General features: G+C 42.2%; 1 protein-coding gene across 2 annotated transcripts in view; it reads right to left on the minus strand.

Moving 5' to 3' along the window:
* Positions 1-24,258, minus strand: part of KCNH5 (potassium voltage-gated channel subfamily H member 5) — a 248,629-nt gene extending 224,371 nt beyond the window's left edge. For both annotated transcript variants that reach the window (XM_030558539.1, XM_030558540.1), the window contains exons 1-2: positions 24,148-24,258; positions 4,395-4,518 (exon numbers count right to left, since the gene is read on the minus strand). In XM_030558539.1, coding sequence (XP_030414399.1) covers positions 4,395-4,518; positions 24,148-24,220 — 197 coding nt within the window. In that variant the 5' untranslated portion in view covers positions 24,221-24,258. The remainder of the gene's footprint in view (positions 1-4,394; positions 4,519-24,147) is intronic.
* Between the last annotated feature and the right edge of the window lie 575 nt (positions 24,259-24,833).

Raw genomic sequence — 24,833 nt, forward strand, 5'->3', positions numbered from 1 at the left:
TTCACAACAAGGCCTCTTTGTGACGCCCTGATAGTATAAGGGGCCTTTAGCGTAAATGAGAAGCCATCTCAATGTCAAGTTTAATTATTCTTGAACACTGATGTCCATTCACTAGACATCCGGGGTGAAATCCTGGCCCTGCTGAAATCAGTGGGAGTTTTGCCATTGACTTCAGCAGAGCCAGGATTTTACCTACAGATTTTTCATCCAACTTTAAACAGCAATAGATCAAACCAGGAGTGAATGTTTCCCTCACTCCCCTGAGATCGTGAATTAGAATAGTGCAGCAATTTCCCCGATAATGCTGCCTGTAAACAACCGGTTCAATAAAGAGCTGTGATCCCCTAATACTGTGTCCCTTTGTGTATGGTTCCACCAGGGCACGCAGACTCACCCAGGGAAGCTCAGTTTCATCTAAAAACTGTGGGTCACACCCAGGCCTGAGTCAAGCCCTGTGGAGACAGGCAAGCCAAAAAGAGGAATGGAGCAGCCCCCAGACAATGCCAAATGTACAAGGCATGGAGCACCTCTGCTAACCAAGTGTTCAATGGGCTTGTGTTTTCATGAGTTCTTGCACAGAGGAATCAACGGCTACCAAGGACCATTGAAATGATATTTTGAGACTACTACTAACAATACCATATAATTTTCAGAAAGGTTTTATAAACAGTCAATTCTTTTAATTTACTCAGTAAGATCTAAATTTGCATGAGCACATATAAATACAAGAGAAATATTTCTCTAAGTGCAATTTAAGCTCCTAGTGCAACTGGAAGTAAAGAATGTTTGCATGTGCAATTGTAGCCTAAATATACTGAAACTGCAGCAGCCCCTCAGGCCATCCCAGTTGTAATTTCATTGGGACACAATATTCATCAACTTACAAGTTTCCACCTGCTGAAAAATTGGGTCTGTGTGTGTGTGACAATGCTATTGTGTGCACAATTAAGCACACAATTTCTGGCATGATATGTGCCAATCAAAAACATATTTATATCCCTGTAGCTCAAAGCTCTGGTTGCCCAGTTCTCATCTCTATGCTGAGTACTTTGTACCACTCAGCTGCTACAATGTGCCATAAAGCCAGTCGATCTAGCCAGATGTGAACTACTATTCTATAGGAGGTATCCCCAAGTGGTGTAGAGCTAATGTCGAGGCCCTGGGTGTGAGGACCATGTCTGTGAGTGCATCTCTATACTCCAGCTATTCCCAGCTGCTGGAATAGCCACTTTGGGCTGCTGGTAGCCAAGCATAAATTTTAGAGCAGCCTCAGATCTGCTCTAACTTACACTGGGGACAAACTGGCCCACCTTCAAACTGACAGCCACAATAGTGGAATAAAACTATCTTTGTCCTCCACCATACTCAGGACCTGCACCAAGCACAGCTAAACTGCATCCCAAGAATCAGAGTCTAGGGTCTGAAAAGTTTTACATTATGTATCTCTCTCTATGTGTATACATTTTTGTCCTGAAAAGCAATATAAATGTAGCACCATAGCACTCTGATCTCATAGCATCAGAAATCTGCTTTGCTTTAATCCAGCTAATGCTATGTTATATATCAAATAATTCTATTTTGGACACACACGATGTAGCAATCAGTCTTATCACATGTAGATTGAGAACCCAATTTAGAAAATAAAATCTTATGTATCATGTTGATTAAAATTACACCATCTATCAAAAAAACAGACATTTACTGGCTATCATCTTCACAATCCCTCTTCGATGTCATTTCTCACCCTCAACACCACACACTCAAGTGAGTAAACCCAAAAAGCCACAGTCCACCCAAAAACTGTTGTGTTTCATACAGCAGCACAAGTTTTTATTAGAGAGTAGCTTCAAAACTTTTCCTGTCTGAAAAGGCATGCATTGGACATTAAACCTTTTGGATAATTTTTCGATCCCAGCCTCATACCCCATGTACCAGCAAAGATGGGAATTTTCACTGAGGCGGCATTCTGAGCCGCTGGAGCATGTGGAAATCACCACACTGCTCAGTGTAACTCAACCAGCTAAAGATCAGGCGTAGACAAGAGTCTGACCCAGTCTTTGAATGAAAAGGTGGTTGCTAAATAGACAGACTCTAAAGTGGATGGGTAGTTGGAAATGAACAGAAAAAAAAATGGAGTCTATATTAGAAAGCAGCCCTGTCTATCCTACTAACCTCCTACTCAAGAATAACATAAGAGTGACCTGGTGAAGAGGGCCAACACAATGGCGGTATCTATACTGGAGCTGAAAGATGTAACTTCCAGCTCAAGTAGACATACTCACACTAGCTCAATCAGAGCTAAATAAGAATTTTAATCAAAGTGGTGCAAGCAGCTGCCCTGAAGGCACTCCCATCCAAGATCCTAGGTACCTACTCAGGGTAGCTAGCCCCTCCCACGCTCATGCCACCAGGACAATATTGCTATTTTTAGGATACTACCTTCATCAGAGCTAATGCGGGTATGTCCACTTGCGTCATACCTTCCAGCCCCAGTGCCAACATACCCAACGTCCATGGACCATTTTAATCATTGAAACAGGGCTTACAAGGGACTTAAATGGTGCACAGGCCTCATGCCGGTTCTCTCCATAGGGGTGAATTTAACCCCATATAAACTTTTACATTCTAAGAGATAAAAGGTGGGAGACTGCTCCACGTTATACCCATAACACATAAACATGCACAAAAACACTGCTAGGCAACAAACCTTTTGGCACCTTTACTATCTGAAGTATAATTGAGGGGGTATTTTTAATAGGAGAACTCATAAGTCCTCATGTTTCAAAGATGTTTAACTAAAATTTTCTTATAGTTCTGTTCTGTACTTGTAATGGTTTTAATTCAGAGCTGTTGGAAAGAGGCTCAGCTGGCAGCAAGTAGCTTATATAGATGTGTTTGAGTACAAAGAAAACGTAGATGTGATCATGGGAGTGCAACAGGGCAATTCTATGAGTGCATCTGAGATGGCTGTGATGAGGTTGTCTCCGTCAGCCCCCATGAGTTTGAGAACTTGCTTGCTATTGCCTGTATTCAATATTGCATGGTAATATCACAAGCTTGTTCCTATACCATTGTCTGCTACAGGAAGCCTGAATACTTTCAGGAATCTTGGATTCCAAGGGTTTCCCCTCCTCCTCAATAGAGGAAAGCAGAGCAGGCTACGTTTTCCCATTAGCAATGTGCTTGTTGCCTCTTGGTGAAAATGGAATGGTAGTTAATGTACCCCACGTATAGAGTCAGATTTGCTCCCTGGGTTGCTTCAGTTACCAGCAGTCTAACCAGGTGTAGGCCCCGGGCAGTGGACGCTCTGCCAGGATTGTGGCTGCACATGCTTTATGGGGCTTGGAGCTGGCTAACCCAGTCCACAGAAAGCATCTCCCAGGGATTCAGCGCTCTCCTGGAGCATCTCCCAGGCACTCAGTTGAGGAGGGTAGGATGGATATCAGGCCATAAATTAAAATTGTCCTCTCCTGGCAGACCACAAGACAAGGGGTGACAGTATGTCCATCTGCTCCTAGGGGTAACTGCCCCGATGGTGACAGAGTGCAGTGTGCACCTCAGTATGGTCATGGGGGTAGGCCTTTTGTGAATCAGTTAAAGTGAAACTAGTAAAAATCGTCCACTTGTGTGGACTAAAACCCAGTTTTTAAACATCCTACCATGTCTGCATATCTCTTTCAAATTCATTACAGGGCCCGATTGTGACCTCACTGATATTGGTGTAAATCAGGAGCAATTCCAAGACAAAGGAGAACCTAGCCCAGAGTCTCTAAAATTTTCCTTTTCCACTGAAGATTTTTCTTCATTCCTGAACTGCTCAGAACATTTATACCATCAACAGCTGTTACAAGGCAAGTCACAAATTCCTGAACTCAGGATCCAGAAGCTAATTAAAGGAAGAACTAGCTTGTTTTCAAAACATGGATGGCAGAAAATATATTCATTGGTAAATGTTATAAAGTAAAAACAAATCTATATTATCATCAGAAATATTCTCTTTTCATTTATAGCTCAATCCTACAACATGCTGAGTAGTCTGGCCCTGATCCAACAAAAGCACATAAGCATGTACTAAACTTTAAGCACTCAATTAGTTCCATTGACTTCAGTAGATCTATTGACGTCAATGGAACTACTCATGCATACAGTTAACCATGTGTTTAAGTGCTTTGCTGGATCAGAGACAAGGTGGTCAGCACTGTGCAGTATCCAACCTTTATAGTTATAAATTCTATTGATTGCATTGGTACCTTAAATAGTTTATTGGTAATTTTGCAAACTTTTAACAGATCATTTTTAAATTAAGGCTTTCAAGATCATTTAAACATTTTAGCAGAGTACTAACTTTCACTCAATATAAATAATTAGTTTGTGAATATACCAAGGCTACATACCTGCAAGTGCTACTCTTCTGCATGACGTCAGCTCGATGATATCCAGAGAGTTTACAAAAACCGTCATTACTATAAACTACGGGCCAGTCCACAATCTGGGCATTTCCCAGTAAAAAACTTGATTCTAAAAAGAAAAAAGAGAGAGGAAGATTTGCAGTTAACCATCATGTAAGGTTAAATGATCCTTGTGTTAAAACCAATTGCAGACATATTCATACTGATAATATCAATCGGATATGAGTTTAACAGATAACCGAACAAATCAAAGGCTCTAAAAAAAAGGATATGGCATTATAAAATGAAAAGTTACATTTGGTTGGACACGTTTTGTTTCTAGTAACGTTTGACACTTCTTTCACCTAAAGTACTAAAACAAGCACCAGCTCTTAAACAATTCATACAGAACGTTCTAAGAATCATCTATTATCAACTTTTGATGAGGATATTGTGCCTTGATATCAACCTTGAACTAACATTATACATTGTTTATTTATGTGTAAAATGGTCAGTGTGCCTAGCATTGATGACAGGCATGTTGCATAATAAGACAAATAAAATACTGTGCTTTTCACAGTTCCCAAAGTGTTTCACACAATTATTCAGAGGCAGCCACTTCTGGGGTGGAGGACTGCAGCTGACACGCAGAGAGAAATTTGCATAGCTATGCACTGTGCTATATCACGCCTATAATGGCAGATAATAGATAAGCTGAATGGAACTCTAATATAGTGATGGGAAGCAAGGAAAGTAAAAAGTTCAAGGCTGAGATTAGAAAAGAAAACAACATTGTAGATACAGACTGGAAATGTCTATTTTATTACATAAAAGGAGGTGTTGGCTCTGGTTAATTCTATCAGCCTATATCAGTTCCTCTAAATATGCTAATATTTGCAGTGAGTATTTTCAGGAGGCTGACCTTATGTTTAAATATTGCTTCAATCATCTGTCCTTTTAGTCAGTGCCTACAGCTCAGATACATGAATTAGCACAAACATATTAGGAGCTAGTCCTAAAATAATCTGATTCACCAGTTTGGAACGTTGTTTCTCCAAAGCTGCTTTTAGCAAGGTGTTTCTGAAGCAGGAAGCAGGGCTGGCTCTAGGTTTTTTGCTGCCCCAAGAAAAAACATTTTGGCTGCCCCCCATTCCAGCCCTGGGCTCCCCTCCGCATCCCCCTGCTACCCCAGCCCTGGGCTCTTCCCCCCCACCCACATCCCCAGACGCCCCAGCGCTGGGCTTCTCCCTTCTCCCCCATGAGTGCCCTCCTCCCTTCCCCCCCCCACCAGTGCTCCCGACACACACCACCTGCCACCTCAGCCCTGGGCTCTCCCCCCCTACCTGCACCCTCCTTCCACCGCAGCCCTGGGTCACTGGTAACTTGCTCCCAGGGCGGGTCTGTCAGCAGGAATTTTAGATGTGCACAGAACACAGACAGGATTGGTTCCCATATGGTTACGGAACTGCAGTAAAGTGGAACAATTTTCAGCTTGTGTGACTGGAGGATATCTGGATGCATATTATAAGGCCATCCTACATAAATGAGGAAAAGTTGAGGTGCCTTTATTATTCTTTTGTTCCACTCTTTCTTTCTATGGGGAATTTGCCAGTGCAATACCGTCTTCCTTTTAAACAAACAAACCAAAAAAATGCAATGGCTGTTGAAAATAGCAATTCCAGTCCTAATAACCACTGAGAAGCATTTCTTGCTCAATTTTATCTGACTTTTTCTACAGCAAGTTACAGTGGATCAGTATATTTGATTTGGGAGAAATGAAGTAACAGCTGCCCAAACTGAACTTGAGCACTCCTGAATTTTGAGGTGTTCAAATCTGGAAGGCAGGTGCTTGGTATGTGTGGGGTGGGGGCTGTGGGCTCCGTGGGAGAGCATGGCAGCATGTATGCAGCAGCATGTCTGATGCTGCGTGGAGCCAAACGTGCTGGTCTGAGTGGCACGGTAAGGGGGTGAGGGGTTGGAGAAGGGTCAGGGGTTTCTGGGGGGGGCAGTCAAAGAGCAGGGGGGGTTAGATGTGTCAAGGGTTCGGGGGGGGGCAGTCAGGGGACAGGCAGTGGTTGGATAGGCATGGGAGTCCCAGGGGTTTGTCAGGGGACAGGTGGGGGGAAGTTGGGGGGGGTCTCAGGAGGGGGCAGTTGGGGACAAGGAGAAGGGAGGCTTAGTTAGGGGCAGGGGTCCCGAGATGGGGCAATCAGGGGACAGGGACCAGAGGTGCTTAGATAAGCAGTGGGGTCCTTGGGGGAAGTTAGGGGCAGGGGTCCCGGGAGGGGGCAATCAGGGGACAAGGACCAGCGGTGCTTAGATAGGGGCAGGGGTCCCTGGAGGGGGTGATCAGGGGACAGGGAGCAGGGGGGTTGGATGGGTTGGGGTTTCTGTGAGGGGCAGTCGGAGGGAGTGGATGGTGGCAGGGTGGGGCTTCCCTCCCCATGGACTGTCCTGTGTTGTGAATGTTAAAATATGGTATCCCTACCACTCCCCACTCACAGCACGCTGCCGCATGAGGTCCCCTCCTTCCTTTCCAGTTAGTAGTGGCCAAGGGAATGCTGGGAAATGTAGTTCTTTCCCTGCTCCAGGGCTGGCTCTATAGGCAGGGAGCTAACCAAGGAACTGCAGCTCCCAGAGCCCCCTGTTGGTTATGCCGCCCCTGCAAATGGGCTGCCCCAAGCAAGTGCTTGCTTTGCTGGTGCCTAGAGCGGCCCCTGGCAGCAAGTATCCATTTTCTTCAGCTGTATTGCCACAGTGTTATATGCTCATCAGCTATGCAAACATTTCTAATATTGTTCCTGTAACAATGTTCTGCCTACAGTCTAAAACAGAGGTTCTCCATTTATGATCCAAGGTCATCTCTGAGCATTGTGTAAATGTGTTTTTACTGCGGCTATGGAGCTATTCAGTAACTTTCACCACTAGAGTGGTGCAAAAAAGCTAATGAAATGTAGCCATTAAAAGTCTCTAATGTACAAACTCAGTGATGATACAGGTATCTTCCTCTCAGCACAGGTATTGTCCAAAAAAGATCTAAAGGAGAATTTTTAGCAGCTGTCGTTACACTAGTGACAGGATAATTATGCCTACTGCTTTTGTTTATGGCTATATTTACCTTATTTCCATATCAAAGAGCGATAATTTGTGTTTTTATAGGTCCTACACTGCATTTTTTCCTATGGTTTAGAGGCTTGAATGTAGAGTATATAATCCAAATAATATTCTATCCAATATTCTATCCAACATGGTAAGTATATTGGAAAATTTTGGAGTTTCCATATCCATCTCTCTCATATATTTTACAAACTTGAATTTTGAAAAAAAAATCTGAAGATCAATATTTTTCCTTGTGAAAATCTAATAAAGACAGAATGATGTAAGGATAGAGCTTCGGGTTTCATGAACTTCAATCTTTTTAGATTTGTATAATTAGTCTGAGTTTACCCAAAAATCTTTTTTTATCCGAAGAGGGAGTCAATATTTTTTAAACTTGTTTTTCTACCTAAAGGGAAGCAAGTGGCCAGGTCCATGACTGGAGCTTCTATGCATACCACAAAACAAATACATACATATTGGATGACAATGGAAGCTTTGCCATTGACTTCAATAGAGCTAAGATTTCACCCACTGTACTGATACTCCAGGCATTTTTTCCTCTTCCCTCTACTTTCTACACAGCGTATCCCTGTTTGTTACCCTCTCTGCACCATTTCCCCATTACTGTCTAACTGGACTTTCTATTCTTTCTCTCTCTCACACACACACTGTCTAAGCAGAACACTAGTCCAGTAATGTTTGGGTGTGAATTCAACTGTTGAATCCAGGACATTTAGGTGGGTGTAACAAGTGTGTGCATCACTAATTGCTGGGACTGTAAAAAGAGATTAAAGAACTGCATGGTGAGGACAAACAAACAAACAGAAAAAAAAAAAGCCATCCCAGAACTGTGACGAGCAAGTGTAAAAGAGATGTTCACGCTTTGGAGACATAACCAGACTTCTTTTCTGCACCACTGTTTTATTTTGGCAGCTGTACTGCAGCACTAACAGTTACCTGTTAGTAACATCTCCCGCCATTTCCAATTCTGAATATGACTGCTCCCACGGGATAGTTTTGAATTTTATCCAATATATCTGCATATCAGCCAAACCCCTCTCCCCCATTAGAACTGCTGAATGGTCTTCACAACATTCACCCCAATTAACTCCTCTCAAGTGGACACAGTTCAGAGTTGGTGCTGGACTTAAACGTTCCCATGTGAGGAAAATCCTACTTGGGAGAGACTGTGTGAATCTACAAGTACTACATGAGTGTTGAATCAAAAACAGGATTGATTTTGCGAACACACAAAAAAAATACTCATTTTCTATAACTATCTTCCCTAAGATGTTCTAGACACTTAGAAGTAAGAAACACCTTACATGAAAATAGGAGTGTCCTCCATTCACCAGAAGCAAACGGACTGACTGACATTTCTATTGCATCCATCCTTCAGCAGAATCAGATATTCAAATATAAAATCATTCAGGGATATCATGTGGATTTGTGACACTCCCTGGAGGACCTGAGATTCATAAACCAATAAACAGATTACATAGATATGTAGTCTTATCATTTGTGACAGAGATAATCTTGATCCTATATTCCTGTTATGTAACTGTTTCAGAACACAATGTACACAGCAGAAGAGGCATGTCACAGCCAAGAGCAGACATATGGCAGGCCTGATATTACATTTTTGGACTTTTACATCCGAGGATTGCAGAGTGCTCAGAAAGCATTAATTAACAAAGCCTGACCAAACCACGGGAGATAGGAAAGCAGCATTGACTTTGGGTTATTGTTTTGTTTTTGCTTTATTGATTTTTCATTAAAAACACAAAAAAAATTTTAAAAATGCAAAAATTTAGCAAGAGGCTAAATTTAGTACCATGATCATTGTAACAAGCATCAGGCCAAAGAAAGATAAATATATAAGTCTCTTGCTTTGTGTATATAGCATCTTCTCTTTAAAACTTTGACAAAGGAAAGAGCCCATAGAAATACCAATGCAATCTGAAAAATGCTGATTTAGTAATGACATCCTGCCTGAGTCTTCTTATATCATAACCACATTAATTCATATGTATAACACCAACCTGTCTTTTCCCCCATTTGATTGTTGATAGAGTTATTTTCTCCATCAAAGCTGCGTTTAACAACTTTTACATTACCTCTGCAATTTTGAACAAAACCCTAAACAGGGTTTTTTACTAGACACCAGAGTTTCCACAAATAAAGCAGGGTTAGCTACCCCTAGTCAGTGCTGGAGACAATGCCAATCATCAGCTAAACTGTCCCATATAATTTTTTTTCTTGACACAAATTCTAAAAATACCATCGGGGCCTGTGCACAGGTCTTTCAACAGTTCTGAATACAAAGATGGGACCCTCTCCAAGCATCTGTAAATTAAATGAGTCTTTCTGCAAACAGCAGGAAAAGGGTACCAACATGTCTTCTAGTATCAAGAGATGAAGTACTCAGGACACAGAAATATAACACACCTCCGCTTTATTCAGAGAGCAGTATTAATGAATTATGCACTGGTGGAGAACCCAAGGCACAGATTTGAGTGACCTGCACAAGGTCACACTCCAAAACTCTGGCAGCGATTGCACCCAGGAGTCCTTGTCTTAACCCTCTGTTTTAACTGCTAGTACACCTCTACCCCGATATAATGTGACCCGATATAACACGAATTCGGATATAACAGGGTAAAGGAGTGCTCCGGGGGGATGGGGCTGCGCATGTCATAACATATTTCCCAGATTTGGACCTTAGCGTCCAAAATATGGGGGTTAGCATGGAAACCTCCAAGCTTAGTTACCAGCTTGGACCTGGTAAAGCTGCCACCCCCCCCAAAATTTAGAGTGTTTTGGGGCACTCTGGTCCCCCCCAAAAACCTTCCCTGGGGACCCCAAAGACCCAAACTCCTTGAGTCTTACAACAAAGGGGAATAAACCATTTCCCCCCCTTCTCCCTTCCAGGTGTTCCCTCCCTGGGTTCCTGGAGAGATACACAGAAGCAAGCTCCGTGAATCTAAACAGAGGGACTCCACCCTCCTCGTTTCCAGTCCTGGAAACACAAGTACTTCCCTCTTCACCCAGAGGGTATGCAAAGTCAGGCTTAGTAAATCTAACACAAAGAGATTTTCCCCCTGACTTCTTCCTCCCACCAATTCCAGGCTCAATTCCCTGGAGTCCCCACTAAAGACAAACTCCAACAGGTCTTAAAAAGAAAACTTTATATAAAAAGAAAGAAAAGGACATAAAAATGGTCTCTCTGTATTAAGGTGACAAATACAGGGTCAATTGCTTAAAAGAAATATGAATAAACAGCCTTATCCACAAAGAATACAATTTAACACATTCCAGCAACTACACACATGTAAATACAAAAAAACAAACAATATAAACCTACTGTCTTATCTCTTTGTACTTACAACTGGGAAACAGAAGATTAGAAAGGCAGGAGACATAAAGATCACTCTCAGAGCCAAGAGGGTCAGACACAAGACAAAGAACAAAGAACTCACACACAAACTTCCCTCCCAGATTTGAAAAAGTCTTGTTTCCTGATTGGTCCTCTGGTCAGGTGTTTCAGGTTACTGGTGTTACCCCTTTACAGGTAAAAGAACATTAACCCTTAGCTATCTGTTATTGACAGTGCACTCTGGCGGATCAAAGCAAGTTCGATATAACGCAGTTTCACCTATAACACGGTAAGATTTTTTGGCTCCCAAGGACAGCATTATATCGATGTAGAGGTGTATATTCTGAAATGTTTCAAATTTTTGCACCCCGCTTTTTTTCCATTTAGAATCTAACCTCTTGGTAACAATAGACATAACTGAACAGAGGGTACAACACAGCAGTTTATGGGGGTTTCGCCGGGTTTGAGATGTGACAGTTTTGGATGACATTGTTGGAGATATCTAATGGTGGATGAACATTTAGGTTTCTGCAGCGACTAGGAGCAAGGTTTGGTCCTAACGGCCAGTCTGGGACTAAAGTTACCTATTTGCTGAGGCAGATTAAGGTTTCTTGGGGCCCTGAACCAGAGCAAGTGGGGAGCCCCTCCCCGCCTCTTCTGCCTGCGGCTCGCCCCTGTTCTCTTCCTTCTGCCTGCAGCCCCACCCCTTTCGGTCCCTTCCCTGGGGGCAGGGTCCATCCCTGTTCCACCCAGGGTCCTCCCCATTGCACTCCCCAACCCCTTTCTGCCCCACCCCCATTGCAGCCCCAAGACCAGAGAAGCTCTGTTCCTGCACCAGGGGGTCCACCACAGGGGTCTAGATGCTGGGGTTTCCCCCACAACCTCCCACATTTCTGGGCACTGAGGCTTCTCCTGCCTTGCCCGCCCAGCGCTTCTTCCAGAGAGCAGGGTCGGGCACAGGGGCTTCCTCTGCCGCCCCATGGCTTCTGCCAGGGAGGGGTGGGGGACACTGGGGCTTCCCCGTCCCGCGGCTTCTGCTGGGCTTGGGGGCTGCTGTTGGGGGGGTCTTCCCTGTCCCATCTGCCCGGCGCTGCTGCTGCTGGGGAAGGGGGTTGGGGCATGAGGGCTTCCCCAATCCGGCGCTGCTGCCACGGAGCAGGGTCAAGACATGGGGGTTTCCCTTGCCCCACCCACCTGGGTTACAGTGCCTGGCAGCAGATTTTTTCCCGGACACCACAGTTGGCTGGGGCCCCTGGGCCCAGGCCCCATCAGTCCAGTGGCTAATACGCCACTGCCTGTTTGGCCTAGTTACCAAAATATACAACCTACGTACCTAAGGAATTTCTAGACCATCCATCGTTTCCAAGATTAAGATTTACACAGAACTGACCAGAGTGGATTCTGCTCTCTATCTCCCTTAGTCTCTTGCTGGTTACACTTGCTGGAGAGTTAGCTTTGTTTGTTTCTTTTTCATGTTCAGTACTTGCAGGACAGCTTTGGTCAAAACTAATACTGTGGTGTGCTTCATGTTCAAAATACAGTCAACTTTGGGTTCATTCTAATCTCCTCTGACAGGCTGCTCCATATAGCCAAGGGCCATTGAGCACTGTGGCTAAAATGTTGTCCAAGAAGAATTTCCCAGGACGTTGGCAATGGAAGAAGTCATTTTTTGCCTCTGCTAACATTTGGTTAGTGATAAAACTCCAGACTACTTTGATAAGCGGAGTGAGAGCAGTATTCTGGCCACCACCTTAGGCAGTTTTCCTCTTTCTACCAGTGCCCCTGTGTCAGCTGCAATGAACTTAAGAGTCCAGGGATTAAAAGGTTTCGACTGTACACACAAATCAATGCACCAGAAGTTTAGTGGGGCATTCAATCCCCACTTGGTACAAACTATGTTCTTAGATTAATTTATATTTCGTTTAGTTCTGTAGAGTTTGGGGAATTTTAATTTTAGTGTTACTTAGGTTTCTTTGTGTTGGTGTTAATTAAATGAATCAATAAAATTAACAAACGCTATTAACTAATACATATATGTATAATTAGAATGACAAGAGCTCTACAATAAAGGAATAAAGAAAAGAAAAAATAGAGAAACGCTTACTTACATCTACCTCTGTATTTGCATCACTAATATTTTATACAGGTTATATTTACCAAAAAAAAATTTTAAAGCAGAATTTAACCCTATAACTTTCCTGTACATATGCCGCAAAGTACTTAAACAATTCCTTGCACAGCATGAGGTTACTCACATGAGCTAAGATAGTAGGATCAGGACCACAGTGTGTAGTCAGCCTGTGGAATTCATTGCCACAGGAGAGGCAAGCTGTCCAGTACACACTAGCTTTTAAAAGAATTGGATTATTTTATGAGCAACAAAAGTGACCTGAAGTTCTGGATGGTAGGGTACAAGTAAACAAATCCTTGATAAAATATGGGTAATTTCAACTCATGTAAACTAAGTGCTGCATAGTATGGCCCAGAAAGGAATATATTTTCCTTCCACATACAGCAATGCACAACTTGCCAGGCACATTACAGAGGAGGTGGAAAAGCGGGGAACACTTGCATCTGGACCGTTCAATATTGGCCATTGCTGAACACCAGATACTAGATGTGATAGACTCTGATCCAACATAGGAATGTAGGAGCTGAGAATTTTCCAGTTAGCTAACTGGCAATAAATCATTATTTGAAAAGATTCACAGGCAGCTAACTTTAAAACTTCCATAGTTATTAAGTTAAAATATCTATTAGTGTATTCCCTCTGGCTTGAATTTAATTGATGTGCTGAAAATGCACTTTCATTTTACATCCCCTTTGAGAAAAGTCCATTTTTATGATGTCTAAACTTGTCTGATGGCACTGGGTCCACCAGGCATTTTTCCCAACCCCATCTTGTTAGTGTGCTGCAGAATGCCTGAAGAAAAGTTCTGTAGGATATATATATTCCTTTACTAGATATTTCTAAAACATTGATGTCTATAGGAGAACAAGAATGCAGGTCTCAGGCATCGGACATGCCTGCCTCAAAAAGAGTTCCTATCATCTCAGAAGGCTCAGCAGCCCTTTTAATGAGCTAACATTACTCTCATCTTTACAAACTTTAATACAGATGACAAGCAACTGTACTACTGAACGTTAGCAAATATTCCACCTTTTGCTAGCACTGCTTCTTGTAAAAATCAAATATATTTTAAGTTTCCATGCTTTTATTTTGCAGATAAGTTCCTTCATATAAAAAGGTAGGAGAATATGTAGTACAGCACCAAACCTTTGATATCACAATAGCTAATGTTCAGCTTTGTTCAGAACCTGGGAACCTTGTTTTTAAAAAATGAGCACAATGTTCAAGTAATTTTTTTTTTACAACAAGATGCCCAAAGCGATGTAAAAATACACGTTACATAATGATGGAAAAGCAAGAACAGCTAAATCACTCTAGGAGAAGATGTGTTTAATCAAGTGAAGAACATCATCTCTGCTCATCTTGTCTTAGAAATATTCAAGTACAATTTGTAAAAATCACCATTTCATATTTACATCTCCTCCCACGAGAATATGCAACTAATCTTTTAAGGAACAAAACAACTATGTTGGAAGGAGGAGATATGCAAAATCAGACTCAGTAACACAACCAGAAATAAAAAATAGAAAAAAATAAGAAAAGAAAAAACACATCTTCCCATCTGAATAGATTTATTATCCAAATCAATTTTACAAGATCCGCACTTCCAACCCAGATAGAGCACAGCCAGGAACTGACAGGCTGTGTGAAAATGCCTTGAAATCTGTTTCAACTTTGGCTTGCTTCTTAACTCCCTTATGAGAATCCCAAACCACTTACAGGACTGTCAATCAACTGTCCCAATAAGTAAACCAAGATCAACATAGCCTTGCAATCTGCACACCTCCTCTTGGAAAACTCATGAGACTCTGCACAAAATAAAAACCTTTCACATGCCCCCCCTTATATTTGATTTCCTTTTAGCCAATCTAATTAAGCCCTGACACAGACAAATAAGGATATTCTATTGAATTTAGTCAACGGATCCAGCAACACACTCATGGCATGGCACACGACCAGACAGAATAAAATAGAAAATCCTGATCCTGCAAGCTGACCTGCATGGGCAGAGCCCCACTAAAGTCCAGGGGGCTCTGTGCAGGTGCAGCAGTCTTTCCATGTGGAACAGTTTGCAGAATCAGGGGGTCAAGCTTGGGCATGGTGCTGTAGATGAGCCATTACGTTGATACCACAAACCTCCTCATGACATTCTTAATCTGTACTGTAAAGGCCGTTCTACATTTTCTAATACAGTGAGTTTTTTCCCTTGTGCCTTTTAAATATGTAGAATCATGTCAGTCTTTTCAAATTCATCCAAACCTAACTCCTGAGATCTGCTTGACAGATTCATCACAGAACAAATTTCCTGCTTCAGATATTTATTTCTACTATTGTTGTTGTTAATATTTATATTATAATAGCAAACTGAGGAGCAACTCACGATTGGTTCACCATTGCGATACGAGCCACGGCCCCACCCCAAAAAGCTGCTCATCAAAAATTATAAAATTGGGTACACAAATATATGTTTCACTGTTTTATTGCCATGTAGTTTGTATGACAGCTATGAGCATGGCAGTTGACAGCAATTTCCAAGGCAAACACTAAAAGAAAAACATTATAATCTGCATTTAACTTATTGCCCAAAAATTCAAAAGTTAAACTGGTTGCTACACATCAGGCCTAATCTCATATATGTTCTGATGCTTCACTCTTTACTGAGACAAAATTCCCACCTACCTCAACAGATGTTTACATCAATAAAGACAACAGGTTGTCCCTATGGCTTGTCTGAGAAGCTATTTTATTGCATGATGGCCATAGGTTTTACACTGCTTGCCTTGTATACGTACAGCGCTGCAGAGGAGCGTGTGGTGAAGACACTATGTCATTGGCATAAAAAAAAACCACCTTCGCAAGCAGCAAAAACTATGTCGGCAGGAGAGCACTTTGAGCACACGAACACTTACATCACTGTAACTTATGTCACCAAGGGGAGTGGAAAATTCACACCCCGAGCGACATAAATTTTGCCAACATAGGCTGTAGTGTAGATATAGCCTAAATGATTTACCACGGAGTTACATTAGTTCAAACCTTTCCCAGTTACGTTTTTACATGTCACAGATGCCAACAAACTACCCATGAAATGTCCAATGAGTCGGTTCTCTATTAAAATTATGTGCACTTCAATTGGACCAAGTCCAGCCTGCCTTGTTTACCTGGGTAGTCCCATTAAATTCAAAGGGAATGCTCATAAGAGGAAAGCAAACAGGATTTGGTCCATTTTGTGTGAAAATGTATATTTCAAAAATAAATACTAATTTACTACTAATCGCCACTTATCTGAAAGTATTATGGAATCTGCAGAAGCTGAAAGTGAAGGCATTTGGAAGTAATGTAAGAAATGGAAAGCTTTTATACAATCTTATACCACTAAGGTACATTTTTACATGATAATTAAAGAGAGAGTAAAACCTGGAAAAAATACTCCTTTGTCATTTATAGTGCTACAAAATATCGTATCGCAGGGCCAAGATTTTCAAAAATAGGAGCCTACATTTAGGATCTTAGATCCATAGTTAAGGCGGATTTTGCAAAGACATGTTTAATTTTATGCATGTGAGCATCCCATTAAAGTCAGTGAGACTATTCATGTGTATAAGCAAATACTTAAATATCTGCAGGACCAGGGCCCTCTTGGTACCTACCTACTTTTCATCACAGCTGAGCATCCAGCCTCTCCCATTAAAAGCAAAGGGAGCTGTTGGGTGTGCAGCACTCTTGAAAATCAGGCAAGATCCTAAATATGGATTTAGGATTCCAAATTTAGACTCCTCGTTTGGAAAAGCTTGGCCTCTAATTTTAGTTGTACATAAGACCTAATCCTGAAAACACTTACACATGTAACTACCTCTGTGAGCAGTCCCACTAGCCTCAATGTATTTATATTTCAAGAAATTTGTTTTGACAAAGAACAATGTCTGATTTTCACACTCTAATTTGTGAGAAAGACTGACAATGTTTTGAAACACACCAGGCATTAGGGCCCAATCCTGCAGTCCTGACTTGATCAAAACTCCTAATGAAGTCACTGGGATCACAAGTCAATAGGATCAGGCTTGTAATTTCAAACGTGTACTGTTCTCAGGACATGGTAGAGCTCAACTCTCAACCTGACAATACCATCCTAACTCAGGCAAAACTCCCCTTTACTCCAGTGAGATTCCTTCCCATTGGAAGCCAGGACTGCAGGATTGTGTCCTAAAATCCAATGAAAGCGTTTATTTTTCAAAATATCGGTCAGTCACACAAGCTCCCGAGTATGTAAAAACCACACAACTCTTTTGTCAAAACAAGTTTCCTGCAATGCAATATAACTTAAAAGAATTATTAGACCACAACATTACCCCTTATAGACTCACATCAAACAGAAAATAATGTTTTATTCATTTAAAAAAATCCTGTGTTTCAGTCACTAAATGCTGGCTAGCCACCAAGTAATACAGTGATAAAGTAGGCAGACTACATGTCCTTCCCATTCAATTAACTTTCTTACATTTCTTGTTCATTGCATAGCTCTTCCAGTAACAACAACAAACTAAATGTTTACTCTAAAAGGCAATAATTTCATTTTACTGTTTTCTTTCAGATTTAAACACGGATCTGTAGATGCAATAACACTTAGAGTGCCCTCTTGTGACATATACTGAATGCTGTTCTCCCAGAATACAGGTAACAATCCCTCTTCCAGAGCAGCATCTGGCTGTCAGTAACTTGAGAGAAAAAAGTATTTACAAACATAAAAAATATCTTCATTGTAATCCAGCCAATCAAATATCAGTGAAAAAAACTGGCTCTTCCCTTAACCAACAAAATTGTACATACACATTTCTAAACTATTAAATTGGTATCAATTTTTCATTATCAAATTTTTTAAGTTTCTTTTTTTAAAAAAAACCAACACTATAAATATTGAAAATATGTAGTTGTTTTATATATAAAACTCCCTCTGGTTTCAACAGGAGTCACAGGAACTTCAGGCTTCAGGATTGGGCCCAGCAAAGGACAGTCTCCTGGGCAAGAAGGGGGTGTCTGGGATAGAAAGCATTGCTCAACAATTTACTGCAATCATTATATAAGTTCAGATTCAAAATCCCTCCTCAGGCAGACTTATAAATGCAACCCAAGAATTTAATCAAATTCCAGTTGTAATCATCTGGATATTTCAATAGCAATGCTGTGCATTTCAAAAGCTAAATGATCCACTAATAATAATAAACTTATTAGACCAAGCTCATCAGTTACCTCACTGCAATGTAGCCAAACGAGTTAGACCACAGATTAATTTGGCCACTGGTTTACAGCCCTTGTGCTTAAGAATTTAGGTACTTGTGAAAGGTGCTCAGCCCTGGTATTTCTACTAACTTGTCCTAAAGAATTTTCAGACTGGAGAGAATCTTCAGTTCTATCAGGGTCAAACAAAAATCCATTTAATTATTGAGAGTTTTTTCCCTTACCAGACTTACAAGGCATCAGACAACTCCTGATGGATAGTTTGAGGGAGAAAAGAGGGGAGCTGACACCTATTTACGTATACATATTTTCAATATTTAAAATGAATGTATATAAAAGGTTACATATATGATCGTACACCTTTCCCCTCCCCCTTTGTGTGTCACTTATCTTCTTAGCCCCAGATTTTGCAACTGGTTCTGCAAGGGGCAGTTCCTGTTACATATGTGGAACGCCCCTGACATCACAGAGCCCCATGGGGGAACAAGGCCCCTGTGGATCTGATTGCAGGATTGTGGCAGTAAACTGTAAGTTCTTCAGGGCAGAAACTAAAGTGAAATCCTGGCCTCACTGAAGTCAATGGCAAAACTCCCACTTCCTACAGTGGAGTCAAGTTCTCTCCCCAAGTCTTCATGTGTGTTTGTACAGTGCGAGCACAACAGAACCATGCTCCTGACTGGGCCTCTAAGTTTTAATGCAAGAGAAGTAATAAATAATAATGGTAATTAGAACTCTTGGTCTTTAAAGTAGGGCTTGCTCCCCTGCAAACTACCTTTGCTTTCTGTTGCAGCCTGTTGAGAAGTCCCAAGGGTAAACTAGTTACAAACCTGTACATTTTTATGTAAGCAGATTGTGTCCTAAACACAGGTTTTAGACTTTTACTGATGAATTATGCAAAAGGAGAAGATAGAGGGCGAGGACAAATTTCTCCTCTCTTTATTGACACAGCTCAACTCGGTGCTCAGCTTCAACATTTGGCTTTCCCTGCGTGTCATACAGAAATGAGCCCGAGCTGCAAACTTCAGCTCTGGAATCAAAGCTGTGGAATGTCTGGATCCAGGTCCCATCTCACATGCTTATGTCAATGGAAGGTCCGCACCTTTGGGGAACCAAAAAACTCAAAGGCGTGCACTCCTGTGATGAGCTGAGAGGAAGATTTTGCCCTAAGAAAGAAAAGGCCTTTTTCAAAACTTCAAATTCTGATAAAGGTAAAAGGAAACATCAGTGATCTGTTCAAACACAGTGCTCTCACCCACAAAAAAATTCTCTCGGCGAGAGGCGGAAGCGGAGTTGATGGGGGAGCGGCAGCACTCTACCCCGCGCCGTGAGGACGCGAAATATATCGACTTCAGCTACACTATTCTCGTAACTGAAGTTGCGTATCTTAGGTCGATCCCCACCCACCCCCAGTGTAGACCAGGCCTTAATTTACGTGAAACCTCATTTACCAGGGATAAGTGTGCTTACAATGGGAAAGGGTAACGAACTACGGAATCTATTCATTTGCTCATTTACTTCAAGTTTCTTATAACCATAAGCAAGGGGGAAGGCAACAACACATGGCAAAAAAAATGAAAAGGCACAGGTACACAGGGCCTTGCCCAAAGCACAAACAGGTCAGCTGAATGATTCTCATTGACTTCAGTGGGCTTTGGAGCAGGCTCTTCGTGGGCTTTTTGTTTTGTTTTGTTCCTGAAAAATGTACTGACTGAGTACATTGATAGTACAGCAGAATGACTAGCTTAGGCAATATCAGTTGTGGCTGGATGAACAATTTGTGAAGAGGCCCAGAGTCACCATCCTCTGGGAAATTCTTTTCAAACTACCCGATGGAGCAATTTGGTGCTGTCCAAAAGGGAAAATAACTGGCTCTTCGAAAGTATTCTGCAAGCTCCAGGATGAAAAAAAGTCAGCCCAGGCAAAGCTGATTTAGAAGAACTCAGAGCAGGGGGGGGTATAAGGCTACCAGAAATAAATGAGGTCACCCCAAATCTTCTCAAGCAGCAAAGAATCCTGTGGCACCTTATAGACTAACAGAGGTTTTGGAGCATGAGCTTTCGTAGGTGAATACCTACTTCGTCAGATGCATGTAGTGGAAATTTCCAGGGGCAGGTGTATATATATGCAAGCAAGCTAGAGATAATGAGGTTAGTTCAATCGGGGAGGATGAGGCCCTGTTCTAGCAGTTGAGGTGTGAAAACCAAGGGAGGAGAAACAGGTTTTGTAGTTGGCAAGCCATTTACAGTCTTTGTTTAATCCTGGGCTGATGGTGTCAAATTTGCAGATGAACTGAAGCTCAGCAGTTTCTCTTTGAAGTCTGGTCCTGAAGTTTTTTTGCTGCAGGATGACCACCTTAAGGTCTTATAATTGAGCACCCATATGGCCACAAGGTACTTCTCGATACCAAAGACAAATACCCTGTCTCGAAGAGTTTACAGTCCAAGTTTAAATATGACAAGCAAGAACTGTAGACAAAAGGCACAATAAGAGAGGTAGGACAATCACTAGTTATCTGACCTTGCTTCTACTTTATCACTTGTGGGGGTATAATTTTAACCAAGGGTTTCAGGAAGTCCACTCCAGCATAGGAATCATGGAAACACAGTGGCCAATACATTTCTTTGTACTGTATATGCATTTTCACTCTTTTCATGAGATGTCGCTTGAGTTTAATCTATTTTGTAACCAAAACTGGGGGAAGGGAAAGGTTCTTGAGCTTCCTAAACAGAAAGTTTCCAGTTCAGTTAAAATCAACCATATGACTGTTTTTAACACCAAGGTCTATCTACCACACTCAATCTGTGCACAAAACTCCCACTGTCAAAAGGCAGAGTCAGCATGAATTTCAACTTTATAAAAATACGGTAATTCTGTATATAAATGTTCAGTTGTTCAATCAAAATATATGACAGTAAAGGAGTCTGAGGGGATTTAAAATGTGATGAGAAATCACAAACAAAAATAGCATGATTTAACCTAGAATGAAATTAGAGGGGACTAGACTGAGATATTAGAAATGTTGAAGATTATAATAAAAAATAAGCTCTTTTTATTTACCCTGCTCCGTGACAGTGAAAGGTGACTTGAAATCTGTGAGGACAGATATAATAAACACAAAGCAATATTACTTTACAGGGTGTATAGTCCTGCTTGCCTTATACTGACTACAGACAAGACTATAGGAGCAGAATTTAGCCCACTCAAGAGCCATTCATTGTGGCCCATGCAGTATAGAACTCATTGCTAATGAAAGATGTCATGGAATCCAATAGTGCTGCTGATTTCCAAAAAGCATGAATAATGTTATGACCATGACAACATGAGTCATTAACTGAAATAGAAATAATCTAATCTCATGCTTCAGGGTATAAAACTGATTACCTGCATGAGCTAGGAAGACATTCCCAGCCCGTCCATCAATGTACAATTGGCTTGGTGCATTATGGGGAGTTGTTGCATTCCCCCAGCATCAGAGGAGGCAGATTAGAGAAATCAGTGGTTTGATCCCATATGACAAATCCCATGTTCCCATTTTTGGTCAAATTTAAATTGGATGGAAAATAAAGTATTTTTTAAAGTACAATTTAAAAAACCTACTGATCTTTTCTACTTTTTGATACCTTAAATCTTACTAAACTTTCATTAGGATAGCCATGTGACCTAATTAGAACAAGAGATTAAGGGTTCTGTTGCCAGCCCTGCCACTGATTTCCCATGTAACCTTGGGCACAACAACTGAACTACCCGTGCCTCAGTTTGCTCATCTTTAAAATGGGATGCTAATGCTTATTTGTGCCTCCTTGATTTTCTTGTGAAGTGTAATTATAATTTATTCAATTCTTTGAGATCCTCAGAGGAAAGGTGATATATACAACCGTATTATTTAATCTTTCATTCAGAATTCTGGCAGTACACTGTTGCAAGAGACCCCAGCTTTCCATAACCATACCACCTTAGAACTTGACACAGAATCAGCAGCCAAGCAGAGCATTTGATACCGGCAATACGAGAGAAAGAAAAAGATAAAAATGTTTGTTGGTTTATTATGAAGCTGACATTTTAAAACCAAGAAAAACATTCTTTGACCAACAATTTCTAGGTCCCAGTTCTGCTCCCATTGAAGGCAATGGCAAAATTCCCATTGACTTCAATGGGAGTAGCATCAGCCTCCAAATTCTTCATCCGACATCAATGTCAAACCCAACAAACTGTACCACTTAAGGCAGAAACATGAAATGAATTTAGCACAGCGCAACTGAAGGCATGGAAAGAACTACTGCTCAGCTGGACTTCAGATAACATTAGAATATTTGTTAATGATACATTCTGCAACTTTTTTAATCACTTTCCTCTTCTCTGTCCCTCTTTCTGATTCATGTCACTAGATTAACGCAGACATTGGCAGCACATAAATGGTCAGTGTTAGCCATCATGTTGCTGTCCTAAACTTTTGTAGTCTAAAGAGAAACCTCAGTTTGGTATCAATAGCGAAAATTCTGAGGTCCTTTTTTCATTTTTATTCATACAAGCTCCCACTCACTTCAATAGAAATTTGCCTCAGTAAAGACTAAGCAGGAGGTCAGAGTTTGGCCCAAAGTATCATCTGTGTTTTGTTGGTGGGATGATCTGTATCCATTTCATTATTTTAATGTGTGATATTCTTGATTGTGTTTCTTAATGCGCTGCAAGGGTAAAATAGAGTCTAAAGGCAATGAATAATTTTACAGCCATGGAATTTTGAAAACCAACAGTCCTGTCATTATATATATAACAGAGGAGTCTGCGGGTATGGAACTGCTGACAATATTCAGCATGTTTGCACAGCCACAGGATTACTACCACCCAAGTCACTGTAATTCCTAATAGCACCTTTGCAACAAAAATTAATATTAAAGTGTTACAAAACTCTACGAGCTTTAGACCACAGAACAATAAAAGAAAGATTAAAAATGGTTCTACCTAATAGGCTCACTTTTTAAGACATAGAATGAATGACGTATATTGGGAAGATATAGTTTCAAAATATGTTTTTGATTATTTATTCTCAGAACCAGTTCACAAAAACTCAAAGTATTTAAATGCAATTAATAAATAATAATAGTAATAATAATTATTATTATTATAATAAAGTTGGCATGGACTAAAGACGCTATGTCGGGGGAAAAGGTACCAGATGAAGAACAGCAAATGCTCGATAGATCAGATATCTACAAATACAGGTAAATTATGTTCTCTACAGAAATTATTTTTATGGGAAATTAACAGCATATTTTGCTATGTTAGTGGAAATGCACACTCACAAACACACACTTTATCAGTTTAATTAAATACAGACGGTGGCTGAACAATTTTACAATAAAAGTATCTTCTCTAATTTGTCAACTGCGTCTATTATCGCTGTCAGTGTGGGACACACTTTTAGCTAGATAGCTAAAGTTACCAACGATGGATGAGGAAACCTCCCGAAGAACTTCAGGCATCACGTGGAATTAACCAAATTCCTTAAATTAACAGGAAAGAAAGCTGCTAAACAAATCGGGGCTTTATTTCTCTCTGATCGTCACCTGCTGAAGATACAAATAATCGGGAGGGAGGCTTCTTCGATATTGCACTGATGGGGGTCAGAGGGTTTTTTTTTTTAAAGTAAATGTATTAGGTTTTCTTTCCTCAGCCACATATTGTGCCAAGCAGACCAGCAGCATCGCTGAACGGAGATTAAGAGCATGCCCGTGGCTAGCGGGCTGCATCCAGTCTAAAGACACCCAGCACACCATAAAGTTGCAGTGAGAACCTAGCCCAGCAGCAACTAACTTTCCCCCGCTCTGGTCCTGATCTGCAAGGCAGCGTCCCCCCGAAAGTGCCGGGAGGGGTGTCCCTAGCTGGCCGGGCCGGGGGTGAGTTGCAGGGAGAGCTCTTACCGCTGGAGCGCCGGACGATGTTCTCCAGGAAGGTGTTCTGCGGTGCCACCAGCCCTCTCTTGCCGCCCGGCATCCTGCGCCTGCAGAGCCGGGCTCTGGAGCGGCAGGGGCGCGGCGGTGGCGGCTGGGGGCAGCCGGGGAGGTGTCTCGCGCCCAGTGCCGGTGAGTCGCTCCGGCGAAGATGGAGCAGTTCATGGTAGTAGCGCTCGGGCGGCGAGGGGAGCCCAGACTGTGGCGGTGCCGCACGCCGGGCTCGGGAACCGCAGGCTCCGGGCAGATTGCGCCTGCGCGCCTGCCGGGCCGCCGCTGCTGCCGCCGCCGCCGGCTGCCAGCATGGTCCCGCGAGCTCGCCCCCTGCGAGCCTGAGCCCGCCCGGCGGGAACAGCGCGCGCTCAGCTCCCCGGGAGCTCCCCGCTGCGCTGGAGCAAGCCGGGAGCCGGGCAAGGCGCAGCCCCCCAGCCACGGAGGGCTGGCCCCGAAGGGCGGCTGCAGCTGCCCCCGGCCCGCACCCTGGACAGCGCGGGGCGGCCGCTCCTGGGTTAGCGAGCGGGGCTCGGAGCCCCCCGCAGCCTGCCGAGCTCCGCCGGACCGTGACTCCCCGAGCTGCTGGGGCCGCCCCGTGCGCGCAGAGAAGTGCGGGGTGCAGCCGGCAGGACGCGGCGCCGCTCAAAGCCCCCGAGTCCCAG

This window comes from Gopherus evgoodei, chromosome 4 (genome assembly GCF_007399415.2).
Source record: "Gopherus evgoodei ecotype Sinaloan lineage chromosome 4, rGopEvg1_v1.p, whole genome shotgun sequence".
In the NCBI taxonomy this organism is placed as follows: Eukaryota; Metazoa; Chordata; order Testudines; family Testudinidae; genus Gopherus; species Gopherus evgoodei.